This window comes from Loxodonta africana, chromosome 4, assembly GCF_030014295.1.
Source record: "Loxodonta africana isolate mLoxAfr1 chromosome 4, mLoxAfr1.hap2, whole genome shotgun sequence".
NCBI classification, from domain to species: Eukaryota; Metazoa; Chordata; class Mammalia; order Proboscidea; family Elephantidae; genus Loxodonta; species Loxodonta africana.
Genome location: NC_087345.1, coordinates 129638119 through 129662624, shown reverse-complemented (window position 1 = coordinate 129662624; position 24506 = coordinate 129638119). Strand labels below are relative to the sequence as shown.

General features: G+C 35.7%; 1 protein-coding gene and 1 pseudogene across 1 annotated transcript; both read left to right on the top strand.

Annotated features, from left to right (window-relative positions):
- The first annotated feature begins 5866 nt into the window (after positions 1–5866).
- On the top strand, positions 5867–12805 carry LOC100661824 (natural killer cells antigen CD94-like). The gene is made up of 7 exons (XM_023549124.2): positions 5867–6010; positions 6088–6193; positions 7779–7910; positions 8027–8062; positions 9434–9585; positions 10386–10489; positions 11300–12805. The coding sequence occupies exons 1-7, from the start codon at positions 5882–5884 to the stop codon at positions 11418–11420; spliced, it is 780 nt and encodes a 259-aa protein (XP_023404892.2). The 5' UTR covers positions 5867–5881; the 3' UTR covers positions 11421–12805.
- The window catches only part of LOC135231243 (natural killer cells antigen CD94-like), a 50979-nt pseudogene continuing 32549 nt past the window's right edge, over positions 6077–24506 (top strand).

The window sequence follows — 24506 nt, the reverse complement described above, 5'->3', positions numbered from 1 at the left end:
ACTGTTTCTTTTGACCATAATCTCAACCCCAATACCGTAACTTTTAACAATAATTTAGTTCTATTACACAAAGCTGAAGGGATGGTAGATTTGTTTTCACATTATTCTTATCTTTTTAAAGACCTTGACCTGATTGAGAGGGGTCCTTGCTTCATAAGTTCCTCTCAGGTTACATGGGCAAGTGGCAGGCCTCAGATGATGGGGGCCACGGAGGCCGATTCTGTCCCCCTTGTTTTTTTAGACACTTGTCAAGAAGAATTTATGCAATTTTAGTACATTTACATATGTTTAAGTTAGTCTAGGTATTTTGAAAGGCAAAATACCGCTTAATTGCTCTGGTTATTTTCAATAACCAAAATTTTTTTTTTTTTCTTGACTATTCTCTTGGTAAATAGTTTTGCTTTCTCTTAACTTTCTTCTAATCTTTTTAAATCTTCCATAGCCATCCAGATTTTATCTTATGCTTTTCTTTTTCTCATTCTGAAACAATCAGTTTCTTTCACTTTAGAATAAAATTGCTCTATTTTGACTCAACTGCACTGAGTTTTGTTTTGTTTTGTTTTGGATTATTTTTGCCTAACATTCCAAACACTTAATCTAGACTAGGAAACCCTGGTGGTAAAGTGGTTAAGTGCTACAACTGCTAACCAAAAGGTCAGCAGTTTGAATCTACTAGGCACTTCTTGGAAATTCTATGGGGCAGTTCTGCTCTGTCCTATGGAGTCACTATGAGTTGGAATCAACTTGATGGCATTGGGTAATCTAGACTGAGTTTCTTGGAAACTGCTTGTTCATTCATTTTTACTAATTCCTGGAAATATTTGAACTATTAAATGTGTGTAAGTGCTTATTTATCATTAAACCAATCAGAATAAAGCTCTTTAAAGGACTCTTATAATCTAATTTAATAATACCATCCAGAGGTAGGAAAATATTCCATTTTCATAACCCTGTCTTCTGTGTACTTTTTAGAATTTTTTAGAGAATTAAATTAATTTTTGTCTTTTTCAGACCTCATTATACCAATTAAACAATCCTTCCTTTTATCAGTGCCCTATTCAAATGAATCTATTTGTATCAACGTTTCCTCAGAGTGGATACTGAAAGCCCAAATCATAAGACAGACACAAGAAGTGGTTTTTCTTGGAGCTGAGGCTTAGAGCAACCTCATGATGGCACATGGAAGAAAACAAAACAAAACAAAAAAACCCAGACTGAATGCTCTGTCAAAACGAAAGCCCTCAAAGTAAAATCTCATCCACCGCAAAATTTGTCCAAGTGGATTCCATTTTTTTTTTTTTTTAGTTAGACGCACACATTGATTCTTCAGTGGAGCCAGCACAAACAACAGGCTTATAGGATTTACAGAGCCCTGGTGGCGCAGTGGTTAAGAGCTTGTCTGCTAACCAAAAGAGTGGCAGTTCCAATCCATTAGCCACTCCTTGGAAATACTATGGATCACTTTTACTCTGTTCCATAGAGTCACCGGAAACCCTGGTGGTGTGGTGGTGTAGTGGCTAAGAAATTGGCCACTAACCAAAAGTTGGGCAGTTCGAATTCACCAGGCGCTCCTTGGAAACCCTATGGGACAGTTCTACTCTGTTCTAATAGGATCCCTATCAATCAGAATCTGCAATGGTTTTGGTTTTTTATAGGATCTCTATGAGTTGGAATCAACTCAATGACAACGGATTTATAGGGTTTACCTTATGATTTTTCACTTTGTGATGCTCAACGAAGAGCTTAAAACAGCACAAAACAAAACAAGGCAACATATACCCACAAAAGTAGCTACATAATTCCAAGCTGTTCCAGTCAGGTAGACTCATTTTCAAATTACCTGAGCTCTCCCTTGAACCCAGGTTGATTTTCCTTGAACCCAGTTCAATTATTCAACTACAATTATCCGAGGCCTCCCTTTGACTCAGTCTCGAAGCTCTTGCATCTAAACCAGAGCAGATAACCCCTTGTACCCAAGCTGGGGCAAGAATTCAAATAAAATGACCTGGGATCTCCTTTGGATCAAATCCAACACCTTTAATTGAACTCAGTCGAAAGCCCTTGAAACCAATCCAAGGAAAGTATTCTGATAACACAAATGGGAAAACTCCCTTCAAAACTAGAGCACCAAAAAGAAATACCCCAAAGTGGAAAGAAAATGACAGGACAGATGGAAACCCAGTTCTGCAAACAGGTAGCAAAAAAGGGTAATTTACCAAGGAAAAGACGTTCATAATTGCTCAGATGTAAACTCAGAAAGTTCAACATGAAAGTAATGGAACTCAAACCCAAGAGATCGTTACCAAGTTCCTCAACCTTGTGGAAACAATGGTATGCAAGAGGCCCATGTTTTGTACCATAGGTTTGATCTCTCAGCACAAAATGGGGCACTTGGCCTGGTGATCTCCTCTGGATGGATCCTCAATTTTCCCTCAACCCCATTTCTGACACCAAAGTGTTAGAAATAATCAAAACTCAAGGAAATTTGAAAATAAGGTTTATCCTGAGCAGTTACTGTATATGCATATAGGGAGGCTATTTTGATTCTGGAAAAAGCAAATGGCTACAAGAAGTTAGGTACAATGAGCCGTAGAAAGAGAAGAGTAGGGAGAAATACAGAGGATCAATCACTGGTTAATCTTAACATGATTGATTGAACCCTGCCCTTCTCCTTTTACTGAGATCAACTGGCAGCTCACAAGATGGTCTCTGGGTCTCCACCCATGCATATCGTTTGAAATTCAAATTTAGTAAGCCTGGCTTCAAACAGGAAAGAAGAATTTGCAACTTTGGGTGAAAGAAAAGTCTATGGTTGATTAATTCTGGTCAGTGAATATTTGGTTTCATGGGTAAGAAAGCTCCAAAATCAAAGCAAGATATCTGAGATATCTGTTATTGATTTCCCTCTTTGAAAGTTATGAATTGTGCTTCTTAGAGATTTTTTTTTGCTTAATTATATGTTTTTTAAAAAACATCAAAATTAAACTTGCATATGCTTTTAAAATCCACAGTGCAGAAGGAGTTATGAGGAAAAATCAACTATAGTTTTTCCTCCTGTTTTTACTCTTGTCTTGCACCAAGGAATAACTGATTTTTCTTTTGGTTTTTCTACTTCTATCAGCTTTCTCTGTAAAGGATTAGGAAAGTCTTTTATTAGTCTTCCAGCCAAGGATAGATCTCAGACTCCTTTTGTTTACCCAAACTTAAGTTAAGAGATATTTTTTGTTTTCTACCTCACCATTTGGGTTCCATCTTGTTTGTTTGTTTTGTTTATGTTTCTTTTTTTGCCAAGGGCTCACAAGTATTCTTGAATGTTAGAAGAGACAGGGATGTCTAGATGATGTTGAATATGATAGATGTTCTCTGTTTTCAAAGGGAAATTATCTTCAGATACTAGTGAGAATAATAACAAAACTATCCCCCAGGTGCATGAAATGTATGCTCACCCATCAGAGAGTCAGTTGTCTTCAGACAACTCCCAATTGATTCAGGACATTGATAAAGAAAAGTGCTGGTCTGAGTGGAGGGCACTCTCCTCTCACAGCATGCTTCCTTCACATTGGTAGTACTCAGTTTCTGTCTCTTTAATCTCTCCATTCTAGCTTTTCACCATCTTCAGCCATTATACTTATTCTCCTTCTCCTCATATCAAGGGATTTTTTCCTGGTCTTCATGATGGGGAACACCTTTTATCTTCACATCTTTTTTTCAAATATGTATTCCCAGTGCGTCCATATTAGAGAAGCAAAATGAGCTGGGATATTTTTATATAAAATCCAAGATTCAATGGTGTGAGAAGAGCAAGACATTCAACAGTTCTAGGGGAAAGCAAAGAAGCCCCGGTGGGGCAATGATAAAGTGCTTAGCTGCTAAATGAAGGGTTGACAGTTGGAACCCACTCAGTGGCTTCAAGTGAGAAAGACCTGGAGATCTGCTTTCATAAAGATTTCTGCCTCAAAAACCATACAGGACAGTTCTACTCTGTCACATAGGGTCACTAAGAGTCAAAATTGACTAGATGGCACCTAACAACAACAGAGGGAAACAAGCCCCCAGTCACAGAGATGCAGGAGTCTGCCAAAGTTCATCAAAATTTGTAGAGACTTGAGGGGGGCCTGACAATCTCTGCTACTAGTGGACACGAGTGGTAGGGACATTGTGGTGCAAATATGATTCAACTGTCCATTCACTAAAATGTATCAACAAGAGTTGGCAGTTCCGGAAAATCTAAGGGAGAAGTAATACATATACTGATACAGATGCAGAGATATAGATATCAGATTTGAGCCTTGAGTCTAGAGTTCATGATTTGGGTACAGCTTTGCAAGCTTGCTACTTCTGAGCTACTGAACTAAGAAGAAAAAGAATGCAATAAATGATTTATCTTTTGCCAAGCATGACTCTAAAACTTAGAATAATTTCCAATAAAGGTAACCCTGAGAGTTTAAAAGTGTAGTAATGATTTCTACTGCATATTTTATTACAATTCTCACAACTATGTTACACTGAAAAAAGAAAGCTGAAAAAACATCCTAAACTCATATTAAGTTACGACATTTTTATATGGGGCAAAAAATGAGCAAAATTAGGCAGCTTTCTGCTGGTTCAGCATTGTTCAACACTACAACCTACAAAGGACAGAATTCAAATCTGTCAAAGGATCACTTATAAACATAGTGTCTCTTAACTTGGATTTGAAAAGAGCTGGATAAAGGAATTTTCATGTACACATTCTCCAGTAAGGATCTAGATTTTAGCAATTTTGATGGGTGGGTGAAAGCAACTCTATATACACAATGGAGATAAATTAAAAAGATGAAAAACTTTTGGCTTCATGGAAACTGAGAAATCAAACCACAAGCCTTGACTTTCTGGCTGAAAAACTCCATTTTACAGGAAGGTATATTTATAGGAATATTCAAATACTTAAAGTACAACAACACACAATTTATTATAGAGTTAATTTTGTATGGGGATGAATTGTAGATTGTATTTCCTGATACTACATCATAGATCAAGATCCGTGCTCTCAAGACTCCCAGTCCACCTATCTATCCCACATTTGAAATGCTCACTACTGCCTTTTGTTGATGATAATTAAAAAAAAAGTGTAAGCTGAAATATCAGTATATTATCTGAATGAGTCAACACTGTAAATAATTATAAGAATTAAAATCTTAGTTAAAATAGAATTTATTAGAACACCTGCAGCCATGTTCAAAGGACCTTAAGGAATAGAACATTGGAAAGTGAGGTGTTGAAAGAAGGGTTCAAGGTTAATGTGAGTGAGATATTGAAGTATGGGCTCAGTCAGACCAAGTGGTAAGGTGTGTATGTGTGTGTACAAATAACAGTAATGGGCTTTTACCTCCCCTGGCTGGTTTGATGGGGCAGAGGTAGGGAACACAAAAATGAGAGATGGTTAGATAAACCACTCTGTGCAAGAGAAAAGAAATGGAAATCTATAGAAAATATAGGCACAGAGAAAGTGGGCTTGATTAGGTGGGCATGCTACCTCTAAGAATGTGTGCTGTGGTGTCAAACTGCCTGTGTTCCAATTTTAAATGACCCTGGGCAAGTTACTTACCCCACAGGACCTCAGTTTCCTCATTGGTAAATAAGAATATTTACAATACCTTCTTTATTTTGACAGTTTGAGGAATAAGTGAGCTAATATATATAAAGTGCTCTACACTGTTTTGCAATATGTGAACACCCAGTAGTTGTTTATTTTTATTAAAAGAAAAAAAATTATTTTCAGAATTTTATCACACGAAGTGAATTTACCTTCTTTTGTCCATGCTTTTATATGGCTTAAGCATATTTTTTCTAGATGATTTTGATTTTCAAAGATTTAAAAAACTCCCTCTCACCTTCTATTATGCTAATCATAAGGTTTGTATTACAAAAGGACAGTGAGGATTTCCTGTATTGTGATATCCGGAACATTTTAGAAGCTGGTAGTTTTACTGCTTCTTGCTCATGCTATACATATGTGGCTCAACAACAGGTGATTCAAGAGCATCATTCAAATACACAATTTCTCTTTCTCTTTGATTTTACATTTTTACCATATACAATTTTTAGATTCCTTGGCTTACAGCCCAGCTCTGTGATCCAGCACTGCTCTTCTCCAACAAGCACTCCTGGGGCCTTCCCTGCATCCACCTGGAAGCATCCTTTGTCATGTCAGGTATGTGTGTCACTAATTAGGAATTTAAGAACTACAAATAGCCAAAAAGGTTATCTGATGGGTATGACCGATATCAGGGCACTGCTTTATGAGAAATAGGTACAATTAATAGTGGATATTTTTTATTATGAGTTGGAATTGACTCGACGGCAGTGAGTTTTGAGTTTAGTAGATTATTAGGTTTGCCATGTGTCAGCACTTTCCACATTAATTTTAGTTTCCTGATTCTTCATTCTGGTACTTAGCAATCATTTTGTGGTGCTTTTCCAACAGGTTTAAAGAGTGGCTTCTGACAGAGCTACTTCTATACTCCGAATGAGAACCGAATTTATCAGGTTAAATTGTGATCAACATAATTCTATTATAGATTAAAAACAAAACAAAACAAAAACCTTGCCTTCGAGTCAATTCCGACTAACAGCTACCCTACAGGACAGAGCAGAACTGCCCCATAGGGTTTCCAAGGAGTGCCTGGTGGATTTGAACCGCCTATTTTTTGTTAGCAGCCGTACTTCTTAACCACTATGCCATTAGGGTTTCCAAAAGGATGCTAAATATTACTGATGCAATGTTAAAAAGTGTTATATTTTTTAATATAAAACATATGTTTTTAATATTAAAAACGTGCCATTTGTATTGTAACATGCAAAGATCCCTCAGATTAAGAAGCTGACATATTATGCTGCTGTTAATGAAAACTTGTTGGCAGTGTGCTAATGTTAACGCAGAATCACCCAAGGCTAATTCGTTCTAGGGCAAAAGTCTGTAAGCAAATAATTTTGGGTATGAGCAAATGTACTGTTCTTATAATAAAGGTTGTTCATATATCATAATTCAATGTACTGAGAAATGAACCCAGTTCCTCAAGGTATTAGCATGAGTCGTGGAACTTTCCAAACCAGGTCCAGAGTGCTCCTGTCTCATCTCTTGCCGATTATACCTCCACAGAGCTATGAGCAGGAAGACATTTCTCAGAGCAGAGCCTGCATTAAGATTAGCAGAAGGGCACACTCCAGAGAGTGTTATTGTCAGTGACAGTGCTAGAAAGTGTTAAATGAAAGACTTTAGGTCTAGACACACTTTAATTTGATTTCTGATTTGGTTATTTACTTGCTTTGATCCCAAGAGAATAGAAGATGATTCTAGGACCCTCAATTTTCTCATCTACCTAATAGTGATCATACTCTCTACCTTGTGATTTTTTTTTGAGAGAATAAAAGTAAATGTCTCTCCTGGAAGCTCATAAACCATAAGTTGGAGCCTCTTGCTCTGTTCTTATTCCAGATGTCTATGCTCTTTGCCAGTTTAAAAAATAGATGGTAAATTTACTCACTGTCTTCTAGAGACAGAGCTGATAGGGCAGTAAATGGATGAACAATCTCACTAAATAATAGAGTACACTGCATAAAGATGTTGGTATTGGTTAAAGTTCTGAATGGAATGTTTTCATTTTTCAGTTTCATTAGCAAAATGACTTCGTTATCAAATCAAATAAAAAAAAATTTAGAATCTAATTGGCTTGTTTCTAAGAAATCCATTCCTTGTGTTTGTCTTTAAGTCTTTACCTTATCTCTCTTTTTTACAGTTTTTCAGACCACTCCATGGAGGCTGATTTCCGGGACCTTAGGAGTAGTGTGTCTTTTGTTGGCAGCTACTTTGGGAATTTTGTTGAAAAATTCTAAGTTTCACTACACAAGGCTTTATAAAGATCAAAATGGTGATAAAATCTTTTAGTAATACAGGTTTCATTTTACTGATGTGTAATATTTTATTATCTCACAGATATACTTAAGTCTGTACCTAATTATGTGAATTTCTAATCACTACCTATAGCGTTCTCTCCAGGACCCATCACTGAACTCCAGGAAGGTAGGCACCATACTTTGGAAGTCTTATTGTTGTTAGAAGATAACAATGGACCGTTGTTTTTCACACACGCAGCTTGATGGAATATTACACATAGTTATATACGTTCATTTCCCTAATTGTAAGAGACTCTCATTCCATTGTTCTCTAATGTAAAAATGATTAAGTTACATTGAGTGTACATCACTTATATGTTAAAGGAATAAAGAAAATATTATTTTGAAATGACAGCTGTTTTTTTCCTATGTGAGAACTCATCATTAAGCAATAAATTAGAAATAAACAGCAGTAAATATTACAGCTAATCCTGATTATCTGCCTGTGTTTTCTCATAACCTATACTTTCCTATTTCTTCCCATTTGCTTCTGCTGGAGGCTCAGACTCAGAATTTAGTGCTCACATTTCTGCAATTCTAAATAAATCCTGCTTATCAGGAGAGTCAGAAGTTTTTGAATGTTGTTTCTTATATGCTGCTCACCTTCTGTTGTAGAACTTCGTTCATATTTTATCCCAACAACTTCAGAGCCATTCATTGAATGACTACCATGTGCCATGACTTTTATCACTGAGGATCAGAAACTCCAAAGACACTGTCTCTTACAACCTGTAAAGACAAGTTAATTGCTTTATTTATTTTGATTTAAAAAAAAAAAATCAGAACTCTACCAATGAATTGTATTTTTTTTTCTTGACTTAGGATATATGCTAAAATGCTTTCTCCATTTAAATCTCTTTCATTTATTTAAGGCACCCTGGTGGTACAGTGGTTAGGTACTAGGCTGCTAACCGAAAGATCTGCAGTTTGAACCCACCAGAAGCTCTGTGGGAGAAAGATGTGGCAGTCTGCTTCTATAAAGATTACAGGCTTGGAAACCCTATGGGTTATAAAATCAACTCTGTGCTGTAAGGTTGCTATGAGTTGGGATCGACTCGATGGCAGTGGGCTTGGTTTGTTTTTTTGTTCTATTTTGCATTATTTAATTGCTGCTTACAGGGCTTAGTTCAGCATTGTGTCAATCGTTTAAAAAAAATTCTTCTAACTTTACCCATTTCATGCTCTGCTACATGCTGTTTTAATATACTGAATTTCTTGTGTACCTTCCAAAATTATTAGTCAATGAAATTAATAAGTGATTGGAAATTACATAATTCTGACTATCTTTACAATATAATCTCCGTGAGAATAAAAGTCATATCTAACTTGGTCACATTAATTTTCTCTGAACATAACACCCTGTGCATGTGTACATTTATAGTAGATTCTCAGAGAATATATGTAGAAAATATGAATAAGAAATGATTTTTGAATGAGTAAATAGCATTGAAATTTTGAAATGTCAGTGCCATCAACCATATTTTATTTTTTCCCTTAGACTCTGACTGCTGCTCTTGTCCAGAAAAGTGGATTGGGTACCGATGCAACTGTTATTTCATTTCTAATGGAAAAAACACTTGGGCAGAAAGTAGGAATTCTTGCACTTCTCAGAATTCCAGTCTACTTCATCTAAAAAGCAGAGATGAATTGGCATGTACTTTATTTTGCTTTTCCACGTTTTGTTTGGCCTAGAAAAACACAGCAACAAAATAAGCTAAATACTTTCACTCAAGTTTTTAATCAGAGAGTAAACAGGTGGTTAAATTTGAGCAAATGACCTATTAATGTCCTGTACCTTGAATGAAGCATGATAAAACCCACATAAGATTCCTCAAAGTTTTACTTTTTAGGGATAAAAATCAAGATGTCAAATAAAGTACAAGAAACTTTACAGTGAGAATACAAAGAAGAAATGCTAGATCACTACTTTTACTCATTCAAGGAACCAACTAAATGAGTGTAATTTTTAGTTCTTTTAATTGAATTTCTAATTTCTTTTATAATTATGCACCTTTTGCCATGTCTTTGGGATATAATGTGGAACCACTATAGAGGATATTATCATTAAAAAAATCCACTTCATAAGAAAAAGTGAAAATTTCTCTAGCTGTATGCAGAACTTGTGCTTAGTATAAGCTTAGTAAATTATATCCATGAGATATATCCTTCAGGATACTGTTGATTTGCCATCAAATTTAACTGGTCATCCCCTGTGAAGAAAGTATTCCCTTTATGACCTTTTTACTCCGTAGTGAAGTGAGATTTTGTGGTATTTTTATCTCGTAAATGAATGGGTTGATAAACGAGAAAGAGGAGCCCTGTGATTGTACCTTCTAAATTAGAAGTTAAAGAGGATTTTGATTTGCATGATTGATAGGCCGAGTCTAATGTACATTAATCCCTGAGTAGATTAATATTAGGTTAATATGTCTGTCTCTGTTTCCAAGCAGGATTTTTTGAAATCTAGTAGATATTTTTACTGGATTGGACTCTCTTATAATGAAACACGTGGCACCTGGCTGTGGGAGGATGGTTCTTCTCTCTCCCAGGATCTGTAAGTTTCTGGCAGCCTGGTGCCTTTTCTACTTTTTATAATTTTATCCTTAGATAGACCAGGAACACTGCACTAAGGTAATATGTCTAGGGCATGAGATTACAGAAAAGAGATTAGGTACAACAGAATACAATTTTAGCCCAACCCAAAACATCCAAATTCATGTCCAAGTCACTTGAAAGTTGCTATCCTTATGCCCATAAAATAACTTTTGATTATGATTTTTTTTTTTTTGGCATTTGCAAAGATGCATAAATATGTACATGTATGCAAACATGCTCAGATACACAGAGGTAGTTTGCAAAAGTGTGATTTCCATTTTTCCTTTATTCTGTGGGAGCCCAATATTCTAGCACCCTCCCATGTTTCAAATATTCTGGGATCATCTTCTGTATCTATGTAATCTTTGAATATTATTTTCATTATAAACATGGAATTTGTAACATCATTCAATGACAAATTATATGTTTTGATTTGTCTTCATAGACTAGATCACCCAGTACATCTTTAAACAAAATAGAATAAAAACATATCGTATATTAAGACCATTAATGATAACAGCAAAAACAAAAAACAAACAAAAAATTTGTGGCCTCAATACTATTGATTATTGAGGAAATAACTCAAGTTTTCTGTAATATTGTACTCTGAAATTATGAAAATTGTGATTATTGTATGAAAAAAATAAATGAATGCTTCAATATGCTAATAAAAATTATCAAATACTTTAAAAAATGTGTTAATAAAAAATGCTATCCCTAAATACTCTCATTTCCTTTTCTTACATGTGGACTTTTTTTCTTATTACAGATCGTTGTTCTCTGAAATTTTAAATCCAGAGGAGTGCACTTTGTATGGTCTAAGTGGGGAAATTTCTAATGGCAACTGTAAGGCAATAAATCGTTATATCTGTAAGCGACAACCTATTTAAGTGTTTCTCGGGGCATGCAGTGGGGCGGGGGGCAGGCTGCAGTGCAGGCCCAGGATTGCTAAGAATGATACCTTTATCCCATATTATTTCTAATTATCTACTGTAATAGTAGGGGTCTGCAAAATGTTTAAAATTGTGTCTTATCATAGAATTTACATGTCTATGAAATGTCATTGTTCTAAAATTGATGGAATTTCTGTATCTACACCTGAAACTGTAAAGCATCAAGGTAAAGAATTTTATGAATATTTTTATTTTATTGGATATGTTTTAATGTTAAATTTAATGTAGTTTTATGTATGTATTCTTGCAAATTTTCTCTCCAGAAATTGAAATAAATTTGACTTAACACCAAATAATATATATCAACTTCCTTTTAATGTATCACATTTATAGTATGCCAACCTCTGTATGGTATACTAAATTGGGAATTCCCATCCTCACCTCATTTTATTGAAAGTAAAAATAATTTTAATGCTCTTTCTAGATATTTATTTATAGAAATATAAATTTAGAGATGAAAGTGCCATAAGTTAGTATCTTCATGTGCATCACTAAGAGGGGAGCACATTTATGGGTCTTCCCTTAATGCTCCTGAATTCTGGAGAATGACTAGCAGTCTTTGGCCATTACATTGAAATAGGCGATCTCCATATGATTGCTTCCAGATTTTGCAGGGAGAAAGAGAACCAAGCCCTGGTAATACGAATTTACAATACTTTATTCTTTATCACACAGACCTTTATTGCCTTATGTTTATCCTTCAGGAAAAGTCACTTACATGTGCATTGAAGATCTTATTATCCGATCAATCCAAAAAACTCTTTTCCTAAAAGTCATGTATCAATTACCACACAATTCCCTTTTTGAGGATGTGGAGGAAAACCATTTTATTGAAGGGTTCTCTGAGTATGTCAAAGGAGGGTTGGGGACAGCAATGAAGTCTGATGCCTGCAGCCTGATTGGGATCTTCCTGACCTCCCAGCCATCAAAAGTCAGTTCTCTTTTATAACTATTGCATTTATATCTTAAGAAATTTAGATTGACATCCCTATTGGATTTCTTGTTTTATTTTTCAGTTAAATGATAATAATTGAGAACCCAAAGTTGATTTTAAGATGCACAGAACCAGGAAGAGAAAAGGACCTATTACATTTTATTTCTCATGCTATAAATATAATAGATCTACAAAGAGAACTTTTCACATTATGTATGTAGATTGACTTAGGAAAACCGCATTTAAGTTATATAATGAAATATGCATATTAGAACATAACGTTTTTCAAAATGTTTAAACCTGGACCAAGAAAGCTTATGTGATGCACTTTCTGTATATTTCAAGTGTTTAAGCTTCATTGTCCATGTGTTTTGAAAAATAATATGTTCTAATAAATTTTTAAAAATAGCATTGTTAAAAAATAAAACTCACTGAAATTTGAACATAAGGTTTATTCTGAGCAATTATTCTACATGCATATAAAAAAACCTGTTGCCGTCGAGTAGATTCCAACTCATAGCAACCCTATAGGACAGAGTAGAACTGTCCCATAGAGTTTCCAAGGAGTGTCTGTTGGATTTGAACTGCCGACCTTTTGGTTAGCAGCCATAGCTCTTCACAAGTGCACCACCGGGGTTTCCTCCACATGCATATAGGGATGCTTGCAAGCAGCCATCTAAAATACAACGAGTGATCTCTTTCCAACTAGAGGAACAATGAAGATTAGAAGCTAAAGAACCAACAAGAATAATATATGTTTCACAAAAAGGTACCCCACAAAACAGTACCTACAAGACCAGAAGAAACTAGATTGGTGCCTGACCAATGCTTAGTAATCAAAGATTCTAAGCAAATCATGATGAGAAGGGGTGAGATGTTAAAGAAATAGATAGCAGATATCTTGCTTTGATTTTGGGGTTTTCTTACCCACAAAACCAACTCGAGAGCAATGAGCTTGCATCCCAGTTTTGATCCCAGAAAAAGCAAATGGCTTGAAGAAACTAGGAAAGATGGGATTTTTTTTTTTTTTTTTTTTTTAATAAAGAGAAGAAAAAACAAACCCTTTGCCATGGAGCTGATATTGACTCATAGCAACTCTATAGGACAGAGTAGAACAAGCCAATACGGTTTCCAAGGAGCATCTGGTGGATTCAAACTCCTGATATTTTGGTTAGCAGCCATAGCTCTTAACCACTACACCACCAGGGTTTCCATAAAGAGAAGAGGAGAGAGAAATACAGATGAACCGTTGGCTAATCTTAACACAATTGATTGAAGCCTGCCCTCTCCTTCTTACTGAAATCAATCGCAAGATAGTCTCTGCCCCTCCACCCAGCCATATCTTTTGAGATTCAAATTTAGGAAGCCTGGCTTCAAACTGAAAAGAAAAGATTTGCGATTTTGAGTGAAAGAAAAATGGATGGTGGAGTAATTTGGGTCAGGGATTTCTTTGGTTTTGTGGGTAAGAAAACCCCAAAATCAAAGGAAGATATCTATCTATTTCTTTCTTGAACATCTCACCCCTTCTCATTATGATTTGCTTAGAATCTTTGATCACTAAGCATTGGTCAGGCACCAATCTAGTTTCTTCTGGTCTTGTAGGTACTGTTCTGTGGGGTATCTTTTTGTGAAGCATATATTATTCTTGCTGGTTCTTTGGATTCTTATCTTCATTGTTCCTCTAGTTGGAAAGAGACCACTTGTTGTACTTTAGATTGCCACTAGCAAGCTTTTAAGACCTCAGATGCCAAGTACTTAGTAGCTTGATAATAACATAAAAGTTGAGAATGAAGAGAATGTATAAGCCAATGATCTGAAAGGTCATGAAGCCAAATTTCTTAACCATGACCACAAATCACAAGAAGATGAAAGAGAAGTATCTGCAGCATGCATTGCATCTCTAATCATGAACTTCAGCTAAAACTATCTTGCAACAGACTTTCACTTAGGTGTCATTAATATATACTGCACAACAATCTGCTTTTACTAAAGTACTAACTCTTTCTTGGGAAACAGGTAAATAATCAAGAGCTAATCTTTTATAATGTGATTATCTTTGTACTATTTCATAAGGAGAGAGCATAGCATTGTTTATAACATTAACAGAGCTACTTTGTCTAATATCATTCATAACTTTACAATACATATATATTTTTACACAGTTTAAATCAATTTCAGTAACTAAGGGTATTATGGCTGTTATAGAACAGTAAGTTTATGCTCTTTGTCAATGGACTCTGATTTAATAGTAGTTTAGAGAATTATTTGATGGCCTTAAGTCTTAATCTCCTTCGTATTTCCATATTCTCTTTTTGGGTAATTGATTATGTATAGATACATAAAGAACAATTCTAATCTACAAGTAGAAAATAAACTCATTAGTTGTCTGTGGTTTCTCAAAGACGATAAACAAAAACCAAAATTTGATAGTCCATGAGGAATTGTCATAACTTTCTATTGAAACAAAATTTCTCTCTATGGTCACCCTCCTCCCAACCAAAAGACACTCTGAAAGCGAAGTTTTTCTTGATTTAAAATATGGCTGTTCATTATTATTTGCATAGGTGTAGCAAGAATGGTGATTTATTATATAAATTGCCTTGATGGGAGTTCTTATCATACCTGATTCTCTGAGCGCCATTCTCAAATAGGATGTTCTAATGAAAGCTTGGCTATATAATTGAGATTTTCAAATATGCCCTGTTAACAAGGAGGACAGATTCTTTTTGAACTTGTGCAAATAATTATATTGCCATAAAAAATAAGATCACTCATCAAGAGCTTTCCAATTCTGGAGAGTTTAGGGAGAAATAATAAATGTTCCATTTTTGTTTGCATAAACATAGCCTGTTAAATTATTATAAATTATACATAGCATAGGAGAAAAGAGGAAAAGGTTTCTTCTACCCAGAAAACAGAACATTAAAACATCAAGTAATATCTCCCCACATAAAACCCATAATAACCCTTTTGTTCACTCAGTCCTGTAATTAATTTCTGTTCCATTTATCCTGGATCAGCGCTCATGAACTCATCAACTTCTCCATAATCATTCCAGAAATCTTGATTCAGTGCAGTGGTATAAGCAGTGCCATTTAGAAATCCATGTCCAAACACCTGGTGTAGTCTTTTTATTAGTCCCTTTCTGTAAGGAAAAACTCTGGTCTGTGGTTTATTGCAGGGACCTTCAAGACATCATCAAGAACTATCTGTAGATGGTGAAACTTAAAAATAGCCATGGTTAATTTATTACTGATGATAATTCATACAAATGAAAGACCTGATAAGAATTCGTTATAAAGTAATACAAAGCAAAATAAAAGTCAACCCAAAATAAAACTTCTGACAAAATATCTCTAAACATAGTGATTATCCTTAATTTCTAAGTTTTTGAAAATGGATGAACATAGACCTTAGTGGGAAAAAAAAAATTTAGATATAACGTGTAATAATCCCAAGAAATAATGTAATATGAATATAAACCACATAGTTAGGATATACCAAGAATATACCAGGATTACCAAGTTTCTAAGCATCTGAATATTAACGAAACTCTTAGAGATAAGTAAAGTAAACCCTCATTCAAAACCCCTTGAATTCAATGCTGCTAGATTTCAATTTACAAAGTTGCAACTGAATTAACAACTAAAAAGATAACAAAATTATGAGTAGTAATATTATGGTCTTGTCTCATATTAGGCAAAATAAGAGAAGACACTGACACATAAAAGTTTAAAGCAAAGAAAATTACAGTCAGTTCTTCCCGATTTGGCCACATGTTTCATGCAACTCATAACACATTAAATAAGCCTTATTATTATTTTTTTTCTAGCACTTTTTCCTTGCAAAGCAAGAAAAAAAATCATTTTGTGGCTTTTCATGAAGTTTCAGAGTTATGAGGAGTTTATCATAGGTCAATGAGAAACAATAGTTACTTAAGTTGAGGTTAAAAAAAAACTTAGCTTTTGCAAAGGCATGTGGCTTGGTTTCTTAGTTAAGGGCATGAAAGTTAACATATACTCAGAGAAAATCTTTGCCTCCTAAGCAGATTACACAGAAGAAAAAAATATTTTTTCATATTATAGGTGAAGGCAATAAATAGTAAAGCAAGAAAAGAAGACACTCAAAATTGAACAAACTTTATTAAGTTTTTAACATATTTCATAGCTTTCAGACTCAAGAATTTTAAACCAAGACAAATAAAAAACCTTTCCAAGTTTTGTCCTTTAGTATATTCTTATATTCTGGAATAAACAGACACTTTATTTTAAGTCTGACCTCAGAGGGTCTGCAAGGTCAGAACTAATTTCACAATATTATCAAGAAGAGGTTATCAACGGACAATGTATTCATTGTTGCCATCTCCAAATGATTTAATAAACAAGCGTTTTAATTAAATGTTCCTCCATTTTAATTTCTGTTATGGCTGATGTTGACAGTTACCCCTCCTGCCAATGCACTCACAAGCTCTTTTACATCTCAAAGTTTGAAGAGTGCAAAAGCATTCCGAGACAAAGAAAGAAATGAAAAGAAACACTGATTTTGGGAAACAAAACTAATCATTTTCCTTGGAGGAGAAAAAAAAAGTATATACAGTCATGCACCACACAATAGCTGTTTGGTCAACATCCGACTGAATATATGTTTGTGGTCCCATAAGGTTATACGTAGCATATAGTGTACCTTTCTATCCATAAAAAGATTTAAAGAAACACTTCCAGATACACTAAAACATCTTTAATATAATAATACAACAATAATAATAATAATGTTTTAATGCATATCATGAAGTGGCACTTGTTTGTTATTACAAACCATAGTAGGTACCTTGAATTTTTAATTTAATAGGCTTTATGGGTGTTGGTTTATAACTACTGGTTGTACCTAAGTTGGATGTTCATAATCCAGGGACTGTGTGGTGTTTGCACAACCTTCGAATCACATAATGTCCTATTTCATAGGACGTATCGTGGATGCATGACTGTAAACAGTTGTTTCCTCTGAAAATGTTTCTTCTCAGTAGTCTTAACCTGTAACTAGATCATAATTTTTAAGAAAAGTGATTTAGCTCTACTACACAGAGAAACCTAAGGTGAGAGGTAGGTATTTTTTCTTTGTGATTCTAATTTTTAAAAAATATGTTGACCTGGGGGCAGGGCCAAGATGGCTGACTAGGTAGAAGCTACCTTGGATCCCTCTTGCAACAAAGGCTCAGAAAAACAAGTGAATCGATCACATACATGACAATCTATGAACCCTGACCATCAAACACAGATCAAAAGAGTTGACCTGATTGACAGAGACTGAGAACGAACAACCACGGGGAAGCATCGATAGTTTTTGGAGCCTGGAGCCAGTGTCCCTGTCAGGAAACCTTGGCACCGGCCTATGAACTGGGCGTAGGGGAGCTGAGCACGACATCCTGAGTGGGTGCAAACACGGGACGCAGCCCTAGCCTCCAGAAGTGACCTCGGGGGAAGCCCAGCCAGTGCATGCAGGCAGTGCAGTGACGCAGCTGACAAGAGGAGAAGTCACCGGGAGGCAGCGAATGGTTTTGGAGCCTGGAGTGCAGCGTCCCAGCCAGGGAACCTTGGCACTGAGCTTTGGACTGGGAGTGGAGGAACTGACCACGGCTTCTGAGACAGTGCAAGCTTGGGACTCGGGCCTGACCCTGGGGGGCATTCTCAACCCAGACAACGTACACAGGCTACACACCCCGTGGGAATCTCAGATAAAACAGTCATTAACAAACAAGATAAGTAAATTTGTCTATACTCCTGGGTGCTACTCTCACCTATTCATCTGAACCCTCCCTTCCCTTTCCCAGGCGGTTTTGTTAACACTGGAATTTCCTGAGCCAGAGAGTGATGTGTGCTGCGGTTTTTCTTTTTTTTTGGTCTTTTCCTAACCCATTCTCCAGGCCTGAGAGAAACAGCTACAAAAAACCCAGGGACCAAAATTCTTCCCTAATTGGACTAAAAATACAGAACCAACTCCAGCCAAACGTATGTGATCCACAGTCTTGGGCTTTCATCCCTACAGGGAACAAGGTGGCTATTATAATGCAAAGACAATTCTGATAGGCATCTGACTGTAATTGTTTTAGTGGATTACCGGAAAGACAAGTTTCCCAGGTCCGATATCTCTGTGTATTCAACAGAGCCCTCACTGACCCCAACAGGGAACTAAGGGCTAAAGCTCCCCCCAGACCATCTAGCCTCCTGCCTTAGGGGTCTAAGGAGGGTGACATCTACCAATCTGCAGAGGTACTTGCATTGGGGGCCTAAGGTACAGCTGCAGAGCCCACCCACCAAAGTGCTTTAGGAATAGAGATACACCTACCTCACTGGCACTTGGGGGAAGCCTGTCAGCATCCTGACCCCCCTGGAGTGTGAACCTCTGCTGCTACTAGAATCTGGTGCACATAACTATCACCGCTACTTCTCTGGGTGGATAGGTGACAGTCTGCACCACACACTTGATGACCCAAAATCAGAATCGACTATAGAATAGTGAATGAACTCTTAGGCTTATATATCTGGTAACAGCCCAAACCAGCTAGTAATAGGACTTAAGTGAGTCAAAGGCTACAACAATAAAGACAGTGCAATTTAGTAGCCCATCTATGTATATTGAAAGAAAACAAAACAAGATAAGACTCAGTGAGCAAATACAGAAAAAATCACTACAATATCTTAGAGATGGCTCAGAGACAGCAGTCGATATCAAACCACATAAAGAAGCAGACCATGATTGCTTCTACAACTCCCCAAACTAAAGAATTAAAATCTTTCCCAAATGAAGATACAATCCTGGAATTGCCAGATGCAGAATATAAAAACCTAATTTACAGAATGCTTCAAGACATCAGGGATGACTTCAGAAATGAAATAAGACAATCTACAGAAAAAGCTAAGGAACATACTGATAAAGCAGTTGAAGAAATCAAAAGATTATTCAAGAACATAGTGGAAAAATTAATAAGCTGCAAGAATCCATAGAGAGATAGCATTCAGAAATCCAAAAGATTAACAGTAAAATTACAGAATTAGACAACTCAATAGGAAGTCAGAGGAGCAGAATCGAGCAATTGGAATGCAGGGTGGGGGATCTGGAGGACCAGGGAATTGACACCAATATAGCTGAAAAAAAATGAGATAAAAGAATTAAAAAAAATGAAGAAACCCTAAGAATCATGTGGGACTCTATCAAGAAGAATAACTTGTGTGTGATTGGAGTCCCAGAACAGGGAGGGATAACAGAAAATACAGAGAGAATAGTTGAAGATATGTTAGCAGAAAACTTCCCTGACATCATGAAAGACGAAAGGATATCTATCCAAGATGCTCATCGAACCCCATTTAAGATTGATCCAAAAAGAAAATCACCAAGACACATTATCATCAAACTTCCCAAACCAAAGATAAAGAGAAAATTTTAAAAGCAGCCAGGGATAAAAGAAAGGTCTCCTACAAAGGAGAATCAATTAAAATAAGTTCAGACTACTCAGCAGAAACCATGCAGTCAAGAAGGCAATGTGATGACATATATAGAGCACTGAAGGAGAAAAACTGCCAGCCAAAGATCATATATCCAGCAAAACTCTCTCTCAAATATGAAGGAAAAATTAAAACATTTACAAATAAACACTAGCTTAGAGAATTTGCAAAAACCAAACCAAAGCTACAAGAAATACAAAAGGAAATTGTTTGGTCAGAAAACCAATAATATCAGATACCAGCACAACACAAGGTCACAGAACAGAACATCCTGATATCAACTCAAATAGGGAAATCACAAAAACAAATTAAGGTTAATTTTAAAAAGAAAAAAATGCTCAAAACAGGGAATCCTTGAAGTCATTATGTAAAAGATCACAATAAACAAAAAGAGGGACTAAATACAGGGGGCATAGAACTGCCATATGGACAGGGAAACAAGGCGATATAGGGCAATACAAGTTAGGTTTTTACCTAGAAAAATACGGGTAAATATTAAGGTAACCACAAAGAGGTATAACAACTCCATAACTCAAAATAAAAACCAAGAAAAACATAACGACTCAGGAAACAAAGTCAACTACTATGAAAATGAGGAACACAAAATTTATAAAGAAAAACATCTCAGTACAGAAAAGTAAGTGGAAAAATGAAATTGTGAACAACACACACAAAAAGGCATCAAAATCACAGCACTAAACGCATACTTATCTATAAATGCACTGAATGTAAATGGACTAAATGCAACATCTGATGTTGGCTGTTGGCTTCGTATAGATGCCCTTTATTATGTTGAGGAATTTTCCTTTAATTCCTATTTTGCTGAGAGTTTTTATCATGAATGGGTGTTGGACTTTGTCACATGCCTTTTCTGCATCAATTGATAAGATAATGTGGTTTTTGTCTTTTGTTTTATTTATATGGTGGATTACACTAATTGTTTTTCTAATATTAAACCAGCCTTGCATAGAAAGCCTTGCATACCTGGTATAAATTCCACTTGGTCGTGGTGGATTATTTTTTTGATATGTTGTTGAATTCTATTGGCTAGAATTTTGTGGAGGATTTTGATATCTATGTTCATGAGGGATATAGGTCTGTAATTTTCTTTTTTTGTGATGTCTTTACCTGGTTTTGGTATCAGAAATATGGTGCCTTCATAGAATGAGTTAGAGAGTCTCAGACTGGATAAAGAAACACGATCCATCTATATGCTGCCTACAAGAGACACACCTTAGTCTTAGAGACACAAACAAACTAAAACTCAAAGGATGGAAAAAAATATATCAAGCAAACAACAAGCAAAAAAGAGCAGGAGTGGCAATATCAATTTCTGACAAAATAGGCTTTAAAGTTAAATCCACCACAAAGGATAAAGAAGGACACTACATAATGATTAAAGGGACAATTGACCAGGAAGATATAACCATATTAAATATTTATGCACCCAATGACAGGGCTGCAAGATACATAAAACAAACTTTAACAGAACTGAAAAGTGAGATAGACACCTCCACAATTATAGTAGGAGACTTCAACACACCACTTTCGGAGGACAGGACTTCCAGTAAGAAGCTCAATAGAGACACGGAAAACCTAATTGCTACAATCAACCAACTTGACCTCATTGACTTATACAGAACACTCCACCCAACTGCTGCAAAGTATACTTTTTTTTCTAGAGCACATGGAACATTCTCTAGAATAGACCACATATTAGGTCATAAAACAAACCTTTGCAGAATCCAAAATATTGAAATATTACAAAGCATCTTCTCAGACCACAAGGCCATAAAAGTGGAAATCAATAACAGAACAATTAGAGAAAAGAAATCAAATACTTGGAAACTGAACAATACCCTGCTGAAAAAAGACTGGGTTATAGAAGACATTAAGGAGGGAATAAAGAAATTCATAGAATACAATGAAAATGAAAACACTTCCTATCAAAACCTTTGGGACACAGCAAAAGCAGTGCTCAGAGGTCAATTCGTATGATAAATGCACACATACGTAAAGAACAAAGAGCCAAAATCAGAGAACTGTCCCTACAACTTGAACAAATAGAAAGTGAGCAACAAAAAAATCCATCAGGCACCAGAAGAAAAGAAATAACATAAATTAGAGCTGAACTAAATGAATTAGAGAACAGAAAAACAATTGAAAGAATTAACAAAGCCAAAAGCTGGTTCTTCAAAAAAATTAACGAAATTGATAAACCATTAGCCAGACTGACTAAAGAAATACTGGAAAGGAAACAAATAACCTGAATAAGAAATGAGATGGGCCATATCACAACAGACCCAACTGAAATTAAAAGAATTATATCAGATTGTTACAAAAAATTGTACTCTAACAAATTTGCAAACCTAGAAGAAATGGATGAATTCCTAGAAACACACCATCTACCTAAACTAACACAAACAGAAGTAGAACAACTAAATAGACCCATAACAAAAAAAGAGATTGAAACGGTAATCAAAAAACTCCCAACAAAAAAAAGCCCTGGCCCAGATGGCTTTACTGCAGAGTTCTACCAAACTTTCAGAGAAGAGTTAACACCACTACTACTAAAGGTATTTCAAAGCATAGAAAAGGACGGACTACTACCTAACTCATTCTATGAAGTCGCCATATTCCTGATACCAAAACCAGGTAAAGACATCACAAAAAAAGAAAATTATACACCTATATCCCTCATGAACATAGATATCAAAATCCTCCACAAAATTCTAGCCAAGAGAATTCAATAACATATCAAAAAAATAATCCACCATGACCAAGTGGAATTTATAAAAACTGTTAATGTAATCCACCATATAAATAAAACAAAAGACAAAAACCACATGATCTTATCAATTGATGCAGAAAAGGCATTTGACAAAGTCCAACACCCATTCATGATAAAAAACTCTCAGCAAAATAAGAATTAAAGGAAAATTCCTCAAAATAATAAAGAGCATCTATACAAAGCCAACAGCTAACATCACTCTAAATAGAGAGAACCTGAAAGCATTTCCCTTGAGAACGGGAACCAGACAAGGATGGCCTTTATCACTGCTCTTATTCAACACTGTGCTAGAAGTCCTAGCCAGAGCAATTAGACTAGACAAAGAAATAAAGGGCATCCGGATTGGCAAGGAGGAAGTAAAATTATCTCTATTTGCAGATGACATGATCTTATACACAGAAAACCCTAAGGAATCCTCCAGAAAACTACTGAAACTAATAGAAGAGTTTGGCAGAGTCTCAGGTTATAAAATAAACATACAAAAATCACTTGGATTCCTCTACAGGAACAAAAAGAACACCGAAGAGGAAATCACCAAATCAATACCATTCACAGTAGCCCCCAAGAAGATAAAATACTTAGGAATAAATCTTACCAAAGATGTAAAAGACCTATACAAAGAAAACTACAAAGTACTAGTGCAAGAAACTAAAAGGGACCTACATAAGTGGAAAAAATATACCTTGCTCATGGGTAGGAAGACTTAACTTAGTAAAAATGTCTATTCTACTAAAAGTCATCTACACATACCATACACTTCCGATCCAAATTCCAATGACATTTTTTCATGTGATGGAGAAAGAAATCACCAACTTCATATGGAAGGGAAAGAAGCCCCGGATAAGTAAAGCATTACTGAAAAAGAAGAAGAAAGTGGGAGGCCTCACTCTACCTGATTTTAGAACCTATTATACAGCCACAGTAGTCAAAACAGCCTGGTACTGGTACAACAGCAAGTACAGAGACCAGTGGAACAGAATTGAGAACCCAGATATAAATCCATCCACATATGAGCAGCTGATATTTGACAAAGGCCCAGTGTCAGTTAATTGGGGAAAAGACGGTCTTTTTAACAAATGGTGCTGGCATAACTGGATATCCATTTGCAAAAAAATGAAACAGGACCCATACCACACACCATGCAAAAAAACTAACTCCAAGTGGATCAAAGACCTAAACATAAAGACTAAAACGATAAAGACCATGGAAGAAAAAATAGGGACAACGTTAGGAGCCCTAATACAAGGCATAAACAGAATACAAAACATTACCAAAAATGACGAAGAGAAACCAGATAACTGGGAGCTCCTCAAAATCACACACCTATGCTCATCTAAAAACTTCACCAAAAGAGTAAAAAGACCACCTACAGATTGGGAAAAAATTTTCAGCCATGACATCTCCGACCAGTGCCTGATCTCTAAAATCTATATGATTCTGTTAAAACTCAACCACAAAAAGACAAACAACCCAATCAAGAAGTGGGCAAAGGATATGAACACGCACTTCACTAAAGAAGATATTCAGACAGCTAACAGATACATGAGGAAATGCTCTCAATCATTAGCCATTAGAGAAATGCAAATCAAAACTATGATGAGATTCCATCTCACTCCAACAACGCTGGCATTAATCGAAAAAACACAAAATAATCAATGTTGGAGAGGCTGCAGAGAGATTGGAACTCTTATACACTGCTGGTGGGAATGTAAAATGGTACAACCACTTTGGAAATCTATCTGGATTTTCTTAAAAAGTTAGAATTAGAACTACCATAAAAAAAAAAAACCCAGTGCCAT

What these genes read in the sequence shown, in the direction of transcription:
- LOC100661824 (XM_023549124.2), top strand. Translation starts at nt 5,882, where the DNA reads ATGCTAATCATAAGGTTTGTATTACAAAAGGACAGTGAGGATTTCCTG. An exon ending in CATATGTGGCTCAACAACAG is followed by an intron (nt 6,011 to 6,087) that starts GTGATTCAAGAG and finishes TACAATTTTTAG; the next exon opens with ATTCCTTGGCTTACAGCCCA. An exon ending in TAAAAAGCAGAGATGAATTG is followed by an intron (nt 9,586 to 10,385) that starts GCATGTACTTTA and finishes GTTTCCAAGCAG; the next exon opens with GATTTTTTGAAATCTAGTAG.